Below are 14,508 nucleotides of genomic sequence, written 5' to 3'. Positions count from 1 at the left end.
CATACCTCAAGCATATTTCTCAAAAATGGTTCCTCGTTGAAATAATCTCGACGAACAAATACAAAGGGCACTTTAAATGCCAATGCTTCACTTGTTGTACCATAACCTATTTTCCCTGCATGGACCATCAACAAGAATAAAAAGTGAAGGATGAACATTATGAACAATTCCCACGTATACTGATGTTGGGCTGCCTAGGCCCTACACAGGTGGTCTTGGTGAAACAATGCAATGCATCGATACTTCAGAGAATGCCGGAAGCCTTAACCGCTGTCAATAATTTACAGTCTCTATAGTGGGCATAGACGGATTGTCAAACATATGAATGATCTGCCGCCAAACAGTTGTAGAGAACAATGAAGAGACGATACAAAAACAAAAAAGACCCGCATGCCTATGGTGAAGCCACAATCCAGCCATAAAAGCCTCTATGGGGCATAAACCATCCAGTTATTGAAGGTTTTTACCAAGCATTGAAAATTGTCTACACAAGACATGAAATTCATAAGTGTACCAAGGAAAAACCACCATACGTGTTTTATATTCGAAAGGTTAGGGAAATGACAATGCAAAGTTACCATAAGCTAACAACTCACCTATTTGTAGCACACCATGCACAGCCACAACACCAAGTTTTTCTAAGACCCCTATCAGTGTGACAGGGCCTAAATCAGTGATCTACAGAGACCCTCAGCTGACAAGCTAAGAAAGGCTACTAGGATAAGGGTCTGTGTAGGGGATAGTCGCATGACGGTGCGAGTACGATGTGCGGGGGGGTTCCTCAGAGCAGTATGCTTGCTCTGCAATCAATGCATACACCTCCAAATTCCTTGACGTTGCTTGTTTATGCAAAGAGGACTGCAAAGGAAGATGTAGCACAAAGAGGGGAGAGTAGTCTAGGAGGAAAAGGGGGTCTGGAGGGAAGAGGGACAATGCTGCAGAGAAGTTAGGCAGAGAAGTCTGGGCAGACGAGAACCCTGGAGGCAAAGAAGTCTAGAGACACAGACAGAGAAGTGTGGGGAAGAGGAGAAGTCTGAGGCAAGGAAGTCTGGGGACCAGACATAGAAGTCTGGGGAAGAGGAGAAGACTGAGGTAGACAAGTCTGGAGACAAGACACAGAAATCTAGGGTAGAGAGAAATCTGGAGGCAAAGACGGAGAAGTCTGGGGAAGAGAAAAGTCTAGGCAGCAAAGTCCCCGGAGACAGGGGCCAGTTACAGGAAGTCCAAAGAAAGGAGGAGAGAGACATGAAGTCTGGGGTGAAGGGGAACAGTGAAGAGAAGTCTAGAGACATAATGCGAAGAGAAAGATAGTGATCCTTAAGTCGTGAGAGAAGTACACGGATTTGCATGAGCACACTTGTATTAGCATAAAAATGATTGCTTGATACACTGGTTGCCTCCCCTCTCTTTTTATAGCTGAAAAGAGGGAGGGCAAAAGACCTTCCTCTCTTCATACAATATCAATATCTAGAGGCTGAGTGGTGGAGGAGATTTTCTCCAGACTGTAACCAAAAAATCTCTGCGTCGGGAGCTTGCAGTTGGGTCCAGTGTGCCTTCAGAAGTCTCCAAACAAAAAGTCTGGAGGAAAAAATCTCTAACAGGGCCTTCAAAAGTCTCCAAACAAAAAGTCTAGAGGAAAAAATCTCTAATGGGCCGGCTCTTGATGCCGGTGGGCCACGGCCCAAGAAGTCTCCAAAGAAAGTCTAGTTTGGAGAAAAGTCTAAAACTCTCTATAGGAAAAAAAACATAAGTCACTCAAGTAAAAAGTAACCTACTTAACTACCTTGTACATGATAAAGATTGTTCCTATGCGATAAAGTGAGTACAACTCGAACACTTGCTCCTGTATACAAGTGAAATACAACTCAAAGCATTTTACAAAAGAGCTCAAGTGCAGTGCTCCCATGTGGCGTACAGTCTCGCTCATCCTTGACAAAGGTCATTGTGCATAACTCTATGTTGGAATATGGAGAAAGAGAGAGATGTTGAGCTAAAAATGCATTAGCCTGACTTAAACAGCCCAAAACACGCTTAATTAATGAAGAAACCTTCTTATTTTAAAAAGAAACGCGATCCCAAAGAGTTATTGTGTCCCACATGCAAAACCCTAATTTGGGTGCCTGAATTTTCTATAAATAGACATGCAATCCACCACTCTCAGAATCTCCTTTTTTCAAGTTTCAAGAGTCGTATCTCTGCTACCCACACCGCTTTCACGGAGGACATCGCAATCTACGCCTTCCATCGCAATCTACTATCACCTAGCACTTGTTTCCAACCTCTGTACCTGTGACCTACCTCCTGGAGTTGTCGCCAACATCAAGGAATTTGCATTTGCTGCTGCCACGGCCAATCGCCATCATTTGCATCCAATCGCCTTTAGTAGGAGTTGTCGCCATCATCATCCTACTTGCATTTGCAATCAATCTCTCTCCTCCAGATGTCGCCATCAATTTCCACTTGTCGCCCAACACAGTCAGCTTGCATTTACCTATTCTGCACAATCGTTGGTTTTCTCTCTCCTCACATACTTGCATTTTTAGTCTTTCTCTCTCCTGCATTGCCATCTGCATCAAATCCGACCTTCCTTGGTTGAGTTTGCGGGTGTTCAACACTCAGAGACTGCCTTTGCTACAATTCAAGATCTATTCAAAGTACGACACACTCTACAGCTCATAACCTTTGCCTTATCCCAGAGATACAAGAGTTCAAGGTTTAGTATTCATTGCATAGTGTGTTTGCTGCATGAGCACTATATATTCATTATCTAAATACCCGTTTCCAGATGGTGTACTTGTGACAGAGGCTCAACCTAGCATACACACACTTTCCGGTTATCCCTCTAGGAGTCCATCCCACACATACTCGAGTGTGGATCATTTGGTATCACAGTTTCTCTCTATGGCATTACCTAGTGGACCATCCGATCAATATGTTGTGCCCCACGCAACATTTGGACAAGGCTATCATGTCCCAATGCCTCCACCTCCACCTACAATATTGTATGGACCTATGTCTATTTTGATACCTCCGCAGCAATCGGCACTCATTGAACATTAGCACCCTATTTCTGCCTATCCACCTTTACCCCCTCCTCCTTCTTATCCACCCCTACCACCACCATATTATCCCATATGTCCATCTTCACAGACATCTCATGGTTCTAGCTCCTTATCTACCAAGCATGCATTTAATGACAAGACTCGTTTCAATGGGTCAAATTACACCACTTCGTCAAATTTGATGAAGCATGTTTTAGACTCTCATAAGCTATGGGATTTAGTGCAAGGGTTGGAACCCCAACCTGATCCCGCACTTATTCCATACGAGGTCATCCGCTCACGAAAGACTCGTAACATCTTAGCTATTGTTGAGCTTATGTAAAGCTTATTGCATGAGTTTCACTCTCAGCTTCAACATTTCGACTTAGGATCCAAGCATTGGGCACACTTCACTAACTGCTACACGGCTCAAGATAGGACCCATCACATCAATTTGGATCATGAGCTTCAAAATTTCAAAATCACAGACAAGGATAACTTGAAAGTCAAGTTGGCTGAGTATTGGCATCTCCTCACCGACATCTCTACAATTGGGACTCCTAAGTCCTCAAACGATCAGGTTACCTTGTTCCTTAACAAGCTACTGTGAAAATATTCCCATTTTGTACAGCACGTGATTTCACACCCTCAAAAGCCCACATTTTATGAGTTTGAGTGTTGGTTGTTGTGTTACGTACCGTTGTTCGATCCATTTTATAACACATCCTCGATATAGGGAGCAACAAGGCAAGAGCAAACAAACCTCAAATCAAAATCAAAATCAAAAGAGGGCTAGTAAATCCCAAGAAACCACTCAATCTACAGTTACACCTACATGGCAGAATGTACCTAAGAAGAATATTTATTGTTAACATTGTCCAAAGGCTGGCCATTATGATGACGAGTATTGATCTAAGGCAAGAGGCCCAAAGCCAAAATCCAAGAATTAGACCCCGCACCCCAGTTGGATAATCTCCAAGAAGGAAAGCAAGGTGGTAGCAACCCTCAACAATAGAGGCACTAGCAGGGCCAAACCCACACTGCCACTAATCAGTCATCATAGTCGGTGAACTGCTCAACTCCAAAGGGTTTGTCTAATTGGTCTGCAGAGGCCCACATCATCTCTTTAGAGACATCGCGTATGAGTCTCACTCACATCTGCGAGTTACCTCCTGATGAGGTGCCTGCAGAGGCCCACTCATCATCATAGTCGAGCACGTCAACACATGTTTAGCTTATGGACAGTGGAGCTACCCATCATATGATTCCTAGAGCAGACATTTCATTTCCCGAGCCCCTATAGTCCAGAGTGTCCACGGAAGAAACAACTCCTCAGTCAAGATTCAAGCCCACAGTCGCATCAATTTTCCCACTAACCTTGGCCCAAATCTCACTTCACTAGATGATGTCTATCATGTCCCCCATCTTGGGGTGAACTACTTGTCCGTTCAACAGCTTCGCCAATTCAGACAAGCAGTTTTCTTCACAGCAACCACAATCAAGGTCCTAGACTCTCAGATTGGTTTTTATCATATGACACATTTTCTTACCGAGCCAACTATGATGATTCAAAGTTCCATCGCTTCCCAGCTTTGGCCACCACACGAGAGCCCACGGACTCTAAACATCTTTGGCATTTTCGCCTAGGACATCTTGGCTACAACTCTCTTTATGAGCTATCGCATCAGAGGATGGTTGAGGGCCTTCCATGTCTAAACCTATCTTAAGAAGTCTATAGCACATGTCAACTCGGTAAACAACATCGTATACCCTTTCCTTAGTAGTCTATCACTCGTGTTGTTGAATCCCTTAGGCTCATTCATATAGATCTTTGTGGTCCCACATCCACAGCCACCTTAAATGGCACCCTGTATTTCTTTTTTTTAGTGGATGATTTCTCTAGATACATGTGGGTATACTCCCTAAAGTACAAGTCTGATGCTTTTAATGCTTGGGTGTTGCTGGTCCACAACCATACTAGTTGTCGTGTGGGTAGAGGGGAACAATTAAGGATGTGAACTGCAATAGCCACAACCTTAGCCCATAGACACTGAGGTGTGTGACGATGCTCCATCATGGTACAAGCCATCTCGATCACTTTGTGATTCTTCCGCTCCAAGATGCCATTCTCCTGGGGATGTTTATATTGGCAAACTCCTGGTGAATACCATGATCTGCACAAAAAAGAGTAAACTCTTTAGAAACAAATTCTCCGCTCTTATCCAATCGTAAGATCTTTACCTTCCGCTCCAATCTGTTCTCCTCAAAGAGCAACCAATCCTTAAAGTTGAAGAAATCCTCCGACGTCCTCATCGGTCCACAAAGATCAGTAGAAACAAGCTCCAAGGATATTGAAGACCGCCTCGAAGCCTTGTTGAGAACAACATCATGAGTCTACTTCCCACAGATGCAGGATACACAAGGCTATTGGCTCACCACAATATCCGGCAAAAATCGAACAAACTGGTCCTTAGACACCTTTCGAAGGTAATCATAATTGAGGTAGCCAAACCGAGCATGCCAAAGCTCGAACTAAGTTTGAGAGGTAAGAAAAAGAGAAGTCAAGGTAGAAGAAGATTGCAACTTGTAGACTCCACTCTCCTCATAACCTGAAGAAGCATCCTGTCTCGATCCTCAATCGAGAATCCACATTAAATTCGACCAAAAGGCCAAGGGCACAAATCTTGTGCACCGAGAGAAGATGATACCCCAAAGCTAGCACCTCGGATGCATGGGCACCACCACATCCATCTGGAATAAGACGCACGTTGCCCCATCCCTGAATAGGAATAGACGAACTATCACCAATGAGAATCTAACCATGGGAAGGCCGCAAATGAGAAACACCTGCTGAAGGAATGGTGTGCCAAGAGGCACCACTGTCAACAATCCACTATTGAGTGTATGGGGCCATCGACACAACATCAAAAGCTCTTAGGATCGAATCCTCAACCACCTCCAAATGGAGGAAAGTAGGTAATGAGGGAGCAGCCACCACTCAGGAATTGTTTGAAGATTTCTCCTTCTTCCCCTTGTCAGGGCAATCCTTCTTCCAATGACCTGTTTTGCCACAAATGTGACAAGTAGACTCCTTGTCTTTGTCCTTCTTAGATTTGTCCTCCTTCTTCTTTTGGTCCTTCCCCTTCTTCTAAGAGGATTGACCAACCAAAGCCTCAAATTTCGAAGCATTGATTCCTTTCAGTTGCTCCTCTTGGTTCAAGACCATAGAAACCAACTCTTCCCACAGAAGAGTCTTAGACCGCCCTAAAGCAATCAAGGCGGAATAAAAACCACTGAACTGAGGTGGTAACTCTGAAAGGAGAGTTATTGCCATGTCTTCAGAAGTGATCACCTTTCCTGGTTTTGAGCCTGTATCTAAAGTTACCTTAGTTTGTTGATGTACTCCCGCATGCATGATGACTTGTTGACACTCATGGTCCGCATTTGCACTTCCAAAGAGACTCGCTTCACGGTCATCCGATTATACATCTGATCCAACTCCAGCCATATCTCCCGAGACACCGTCAAATGCTCTATATAAGAGATATCAGCTAAAGTACATGAGAGAAATAAAAACAAGCGAATGCGAGCATTGAGTTTATCCCAATGTGATTGAGCCTTTGCCAACTCCATCTTCTCACTGGAAGAGAGTCGGGACTCATCACACGAAGGAGGACGATAGATAGCCCCCATAACAAGCTCCGTCAAATCATAGGACTCCAAAATGGCAAGCATCATGACCTGCCAGATGCAGTAGTTCTCACCATCAAACTTTTGATCTGAAGGAAGAGCCAGTAGGACAGGCACCTTCCTGGTCCATGATCGCTTGAAACTCTGTCTCGGCCTCAAAAGACATCTTTACCCACAATGCCTGCACAAAACAAAAAGAGCAGCCCCCTCTAACTGTGAAAATACAGCCTGCTAGGGCTATGGTTCACTCGTCCGGCTCCTTCTTGACCTGCTATAGGCGATGAAAAGGTAAAATCTGCTCTTGAAGGCCCAAAACACAGCCTTCTTCCTTTTCTTACAGTAAAAAAACAGCAATAGCTTCAGAAAATCTTCTCTTTTCTCGCATGCCTAGGCTCACCTCAGGCCTATTCTAATGTGCAGCCCACTTGCTTGCACTTGAACACTGAAAATGCAGCCTTGTGTGACGCTCAAATCTCCTCTTCAAATGGGTCCACCCTGATCCCAAAGAGCCAAAATTCTCAAGTTTTATACTCGGCCCTGTCTACATGATCAAGTACAACATGGCATATGTTTACATTGCAAAAAGCTAGTTGAATGTGCCTCTTCTTCAATGGTTAATGTTGTACAAGAATTTGAATATGAAACACATAAGTACAAAGCCGCACCATATTTAAGGCCCCAAGATTCTACTTCTTGGACTGCGGAACTACAAGCTATTAATTGGACACATCTAGCTCTTTCTGGACTTATAGAAAAGATAGAAACCCTACAACAGCTCTGTGACTCCATTCTCAGTCTATGTCAAAATATTGTCAAGGGTTAGCTCCAAGTCAAATCTTCCCAGTCTTCTTCAAGTTCTACAGCAGCTCCTACATCACAACTCTTGTCACTTCAACCCGCTACTCCTGACGCATACCGGCAAATGTGCAGAGTTGCTGGAGATGTTGTCACATCTTCTTCACAAAGACATGCACCCCAGCCCAAATCTGAAGCATCTGTGTAAAGGATGAGGGGTAAGCCAGTTGGCAGACGAAGAAGAGGTAGATGCTGAATGAGATTTTTGATATTTTGTACAGCAAGGGTATGGAGAGGTTGCCAATTGAAGTGATTTTTGCGGAGCAGTGCATACAGATCTCTGGCATAAAGCACTAAATTGGGAGTAGAAGAGTTTATCCAATTTAAGCATTCCCAACAACTGTTGTAAGTGTTTCACAGAAGAAAGTTCATCGGGCATATCCAAAACCTTTTGCAAGACATGATCCTGTAGAGTAATCTTACCTTGATAGATCTCCAAACCAATAAATTCCACTGAGGAAGTAAACACGATACATTTGGTTGGTGAAAAAACCATGCCAACCTCCTCTATTGCTTGAGCAAATTGATACGGAAATTTAGCCGAACCAAATCAATCCATCCTTGAAAATAGGTAGCAACTGTTTTAATGACAAAAGGAAGGACAGTCCACTAATAATGTCCATGAGGAACACAAAAACCTGTCTTAAACCTGTCTTCCAGTTTAAGAGAGAGTTGCCAAAAGCCCGATTTGAGATCAAATTTGCTGAAAATACGAGCTTTCTTGATCCTGTTGATTAGCATATCCTTTAATGGAATAGGATCGCCATGACCAATCAAATATTTACTCAGTGTTTTATGATTAATCACCATCCTCTTCTTACCTCGTTTCTGTTCTGAATGCTTATTAACATAAGAAGCCTAACAAGGCCATGGAGAATGACTGGGTTCAATCAAACCATTGTCTAATAAAGTTTTGATTTCTTCTTTGCATAGGGCTCAGCCATCTTTCTTCATACCAGAGTGTACTACTTTTGTCGGGACTCCATTAGGTTGTAATGACAAAGGAATAGCATTAGGTTGTGGGGACTAAACAGCAAAACACTTCTATTGTTGCTACTTCTGCAAAGGTAAATCTACACTACCTTAGTGATGCTTCCTCAGTTTCTAACAGTGACACTGAAACTGATGACTCTGTTATTCCGTTGCCATTACAACCTTATGCAGTCCCCACAAAATTAGTCCACTCTAGTCTGTAGCAAGATGACTTAGCCCTATGCAAAGAAGAAATCAAAACTTTATTAGACAATTGTTTGATTGAACCTAGTCATTCTCCATAGGCTTGTCAAGCTTTTTATGTTAATAAGCATTCAAAACAGAAACAACGTAAGAAGAGGATGGTGATTAATTATAAACCACTGAATAATTATTTAATTGGTCATGGCCATCCTATTCCATTAAAGAATATACTAATCAACAAGATCAAGAAAGCTCGTACTTTCACCAAATTTGATCTCAAATCGTGCTTTTGGCAACTCCCTCTTAAACTGAAAGACAAGTTTAAGACATGTTTCTGTGTTCCTCATGGGCATTATCAGTGTATTGTCCTTCTTTTTGGCATTAAAACAACTCCTACCTATTTTCAAGGATGGACTGATTTGGTTCTAGCTAAATTTTCGTTTTGTCTAGTTTACATTGATGACATTCTCGTGTTTTCTAAGACCATCAAGGAGCATATTAATCATCTCTATCAATTTGCTCAAGCAATAGAGGAGACTGGCATGGTTCTTTCGCCAGCCAAATGTATCATGTTTACTTCCTCAGTGGAATTTCCTGGTTTGGAGATCTATCAAGGCAAGATTACTCTACAGGGTCATGTCTTCCAAAAGGTTTTGGATATGCCCGATGAACTTTCTTCTGTGAAACACTTACAACATTTGTTGGGATGCTTAAATTGGATAAACTCTTCTACTCCCAATTTAGCCCTTTATGCCAAAGATCTGTATGCACTGCTCCGCAAAAATCACTTCAATTGGCAACCTCTCCATACGCTTGATGTACAAAATATCAAAAATCTCATTCAACATCTACCTCCTCTTCGTCTGCCAACTGGCTTACCCCTCATCTTTTACACGGCTGCTTCAAATTCGAGCTAGAGTGCATGTCTTTGTGAAGAAGATGTGACAACATCTCCACGAACTCTGCACAATTCCCAGTATGCGTTAGGACTCTTCAATGACACACAAAAGAATTACCCCTCATATCAGAGAGAAATCCTAGCCATGATTTAAGCAATCAAAGCTTTTAGACTTTTTGTTGAATTTGTTTCTTTTACCATCATGATAGATTTATAGCATATGCTATCACTAAATTGATTGCTTATTACACATTCTCTATTTAATAAATTTATATCAATAAATTAATGACTCACTTTTCTTTAACTGTTGATGATGATCTAGCATGGCCATGGGACCATTTAGAGATCAATATTCATAGCGCATCACTTAATGGGGTGATCAGAGCACTGTGACGGGGATATCTGGTACAGGCATTACAAGTTATGAAGGGAAAAAAAAGTGTCTGCCAAGTGTAAGAGTGTACACAAGAACCAAGGAGTTACACATAAATAAAGATGGATTGAGTTCTAAGAAGAGGAAGACTCTCAGGTGAAGAGTAAAAAGACCTCACCTCGAGTGAGGCAGATAAGGAGGGAGTCATCTCCCACAGTAACCAGCTACTCCCCTGATTACTCACGTTCCTCCTCCTCCTCATCAACTTCTAGTTTCTACTCTCTTGATTCTAAGTCTCCTGCAATCCCCAAATGGACAAAGAGGAACCATAAGAGGAGAAAGCTTAAGAAGACTAAGACTTTCAAGTCTAGGGATAAGGACATAAAGTGTGACTCTTACTCCCGTAAGAGAGATCCTGCTAAGGCATTAGCCTTTATCAGGCAATTTGAAGTTGTTTTTTCTTATGGTAATTTCTCAGAAAAGTCCAAGCTTAGGCATGCACTTGAAAGACACCACTAGTAATTGGTGATTGACTCTCATTTTGGAGGAAAGGAAACCTACGACTTGGGAAAAGTTCAAGAAGAAGTTTTATGCTCAGTTCTTGCCTCCTGATTTTGAGAATGATGTCAAGAAGAAGTGGGATTGGCTAGGCCAAAAAGAGCATGAGAAATCACTAGTTATGTGGACAAGTTTTGGTCTACTCTTCTCAAGGTTACTCCTTTCATGGAGATCAGCAACGATGAAGGAAGAAAAGCAAGTTTGAAGCTGGTCTACTTTCTCATTTACACAGAACCATGAAGATGTATCCACATGAAACCTTATCTCCCGTGAAGGAGTCTACCATCATACCTGAAAGTTTGCATACACCTGGTACACCTCGAAAGTTGGAGATCAATTCTTATAGAGCTAGACAAGAGCAGTTCTATGATCAACCAAGAGATAGGACTAATCGAAGAAAACCTACCTCTACCAATGACCAATATTCAAAGCCAAAGGGTAACAAGAAGAAGCGCAAGTATCTCTCACCCTCTGAGATACAAAAGTATAAAGAGGAAGGAAGGTGCTTTCTTTGTGGTGAGTTAGGGCATATGAAGCCTGATTGTCCTCACAAAAGAAAGGAAGCAAATGTAATTAAAGATCCTTCTCCGCCATCCTCAAATTCTATTCCGGATGTGCAAGATAACACTCATTCAAATGAGAAGAAGAGACAACTCTTAAAGGGTTGGGGAATACTCAACAATCAACAAGTTTTGATACTCTTTGATCCAGGATCCACATATAATTTTATGTCAGCAGATACTACTAAAAGGCTACAAATTCCACCAGATCGATTGAGAACATCAATTGGATCAGGTTCAGCATTTAAAGGACTTACAACCAATTCTACTCCTATCCAAGGAAAGTTGAATCTTAGAATTGGGGATTACCGCAACCAAGAATCTTTTCTACTTGCACCCATTGGTAACTGTGATGTTATCTTAGGTATGCCTTGGCATTTAGACCTCTTCCCGATTTTGTTAACAAAACCCTTGCATTTCAATTCAAGGGTCGGAACATAGTATACATTGCTGATGCTGGAGATTGGCTGTTACACTTATGGTGTAATACTTTGGGAAACAAGTGCGAGAGAAGACCGTCCTGCCCTATCACTGTAATCAGTGAAGTACCTCATCTTTGTACGCAAATTTCTTATATTTACTTTCTAATTCCAATGTATTAATGGAGGGAAAAGAAAAAGAGGGGATAACCGAAGGTTCTAATTCCCGGGACCATCCTATGGTGGATCCCCATGAAATGGAAATTCAAGAAGAACAATGGGAAGAATTTTTGCTACACGAGAACAATTTGATGATCTAACTGCTCGTGTGCAAGCACAGGGAGTTCAAATGGAGTTGCTAACTCAAGCACTCACAGAAATAAAATCACAATTAGCCTTATTACTAGAAAGGGATAAAAGTAAGGTAAAAACCTCAGACATTCCATCTTCATCAAAAGATCTAGATGTGACTATGCGAGACTTTAGGGAACCCCACCAAAAGCTGAGGGATAACCCAGTGTTAAAAGATATTAAACCCCCTCAGTTTCATGGGGAGGAAAAGAACAAAAATAAAGATACTATCTTTAATTTCCTCAAAAAATGGAAAGATTTGCACAAATTAAAGAATATTCCACCACATCTTCAAGGCGCTGGAGGCTAGTTTAACCTTGGGGCCAAAGGTATATAAATGATGGAGAACTTTAAAGGCGGCAAATAAAATACCTGAAACTTGAACTCAATTTGAATCGGTCTTTTTGAAAGAATTCCTTCTTGAAAATAAAATGGAAAGAAATTGGGAAGATTGGGATTTTGTCACACAAAAGGAAAGACCTTTGCTGACATATCTCGAGGAGTATCGTGAGATAATCCTCAAATTGAAGGGATAGATGAATTTCAAAAGACAAGGATTCATAACGGGACTAGATAAGGCCTGTAAAAAGGAAGTGAAAATGAGTTTACCTAAGATGCTCGAAGAGGCAATTCAATTTGCATTAATCAATGAAGATAATACACGTCCAGGTGCACTCACTAGTCTCACTGATACAAAGCCCAAGGCTAAGGAATTTGAAGCCTCAAAATTTGTAGGCAAATTTAAAAGGAAAATGCCATTCCTTAAGGGTAACAAAACAACCCTTTGAAAAGAAACAATATGTAAGACCGAAGTTAAGTCAAGATGACTTTAATAAGGCTAAAAAAGAAAAGTTGTGTTTCAATTGCCTATCCCCTAACCATGCTGCCTGGAATTGCCCTCAAAGGAAAAAGGAGCAAGATAAAGGAAAGGATAAGGACAAGGCGAAGGGAAAAGACAAGCAAATCCATGTAGTGCAGACCCTGGAATTAAAGGGGCATGAAAAGTATAAATCTTTAGAGGTCTTGCACAAGGATGTACAACACACGTATTGTATGTCAACTTCTATGTGGCAGCCTACTTTCGAGCCACATGATTTAGTTAGAGTGCATGGATTGATAGCTGGAAAGAGGTTAGAGTCATGATTGATGACTCTGCCACCCACAACTTCATAAATTATGCACTTGTCAAAAAATTGAAACTTCCCCAACAAAAGAGTGGGCATCAATATGTTGTTTGTATGATGCGAGGTCGGGGTAATAAAATATTGGATACAATGGTATCCAATTTGGAAATTGAGATCCAAGGATATAAAGATAAACTTGATTTCCAAATTATGAATATGGAAAGAGCCGATATTGCTTTAGGGAGGGAGTGGCTATGGAGATTGGAACCATCCTTAAAACCTAGTTATCATCATAATACACTGGAATTTGAAAGGGATGGTAAGACTTTTGTGATTCAAGGTGAACATGAAGTATCTGATAACCCTTTGATGTGTTTCATTGAAGTTCAAAAGCTGATAAGGAAGGAAGCTTGTAAGGTATATATGTTATGGTCCCTTCTTGTACAGAACACTTTTACTTTTTGTAATATAAAGCAACAATTTTCTTATGTTTATGAGTTGAATGTAAGTAATGAATTAAGTGGTTTGTTAGATGAATTTAAAGATGTGTTTCCTTCTTATTTACCTAGTGGCCTTTCACCAGATAGGGGTGATGTAAATCACCCAATTGACATAGATAGGGATACACACCCTATTTCTAAACCACCTTATAAGTTAAGTGAAACACAATACTAAGAAGTCAAAAGACAAATTAAGGATTACCTTAATAAAGGGTTTATACAACCCAGTAATTCACCTTGGGCTTCGCCAATTTTATTGGTAAAGAAAAAAGATGGTTCTATGCGACTTTGTGTTGATTATAGAGCACTTAATAAAATAACAGTGAAGAATAAATTTCCTATGCCCAGAATAGAAGATCTTTTTGATCAATTACAAGGGGCAAAATTCTTCACAAAGATTGACTTAAGATCAGGCTATCACCAAGTAAGAATTAAGTCACAGGATGTTCCTAAAACAACATTTCGTACTAGATATGGGCATTATGATTTTTTGGTGATGCCCTTTAGCCTCATTAATGCACCAGCTACTTTTATGAAGCTGATGAATAGTCTGTTACGGCCCTATCTAGGACACTTTGTAGTAGTCTTCTTGGATGATATCTTGATCTTTAGTAAATCAAGAGAAGAACATTTGGAATACTTACGATTAGTATTCCAATTGTTAAGAACACATTCCCTTTATGCGAAGAAAACTAAATGTGAATTCTTCGCACAAGAGGTCAAATATTTGGGGCATATTATCTTGAAAGAGGAAATCAAGATGGAACGAGAAAAAGTAAGGGCAATTATTGAATGGCCATCTCCAAGGAACCTGGAAGATCTGCAGATCTTCCTAGGTTTATCTGGATTTTATCGTAGATTTATTTGAGATTATACCAAGATAGTTGTTCCAATGACGGAACAACTTAAAGGGAAAGGGAAGAGCTTTAATTGGGGAACAGACCAAAATGAAAGTTTTCAAAA

The 14,508-nt window shown here is 41.1% G+C and overlaps 1 protein-coding gene across 2 annotated transcripts in view; it reads right to left on the bottom strand.

Moving 5' to 3' along the window:
- The window catches only part of LOC148038843 (L-arabinokinase-like), a 171,084-nt gene that overhangs the window by 98,928 nt on the left and 57,648 nt on the right, over nucleotides 1–14,508 (bottom strand). For both annotated transcript variants that reach the window (XR_015690331.1, XM_087674735.1), the window contains exon 12: nucleotides 6–115. Coding sequence is in view for 1 of the 2 variants with exons in the window: in XM_087674735.1 (XP_087530861.1) it covers nucleotides 6–115 (110 nt within the window). In the remaining variant the exon portion in view is untranslated. The remainder of the gene's footprint in view (nucleotides 1–5; nucleotides 116–14,508) is intronic.

The sequence above is a fragment of the Lygodium microphyllum genome, chromosome 3 (assembly GCF_053477565.2).
Source record: "Lygodium microphyllum isolate KBCC chromosome 3, Lygodium_microphyllum_v1.1.10, whole genome shotgun sequence".
In the NCBI taxonomy this organism is placed as follows: domain Eukaryota; kingdom Viridiplantae; phylum Streptophyta; class Polypodiopsida; order Schizaeales; family Lygodiaceae; genus Lygodium; species Lygodium microphyllum.
Note: the sequence above shows the minus strand (reverse complement) of the source record. Positions and strands in the feature narration are given on the sequence as shown.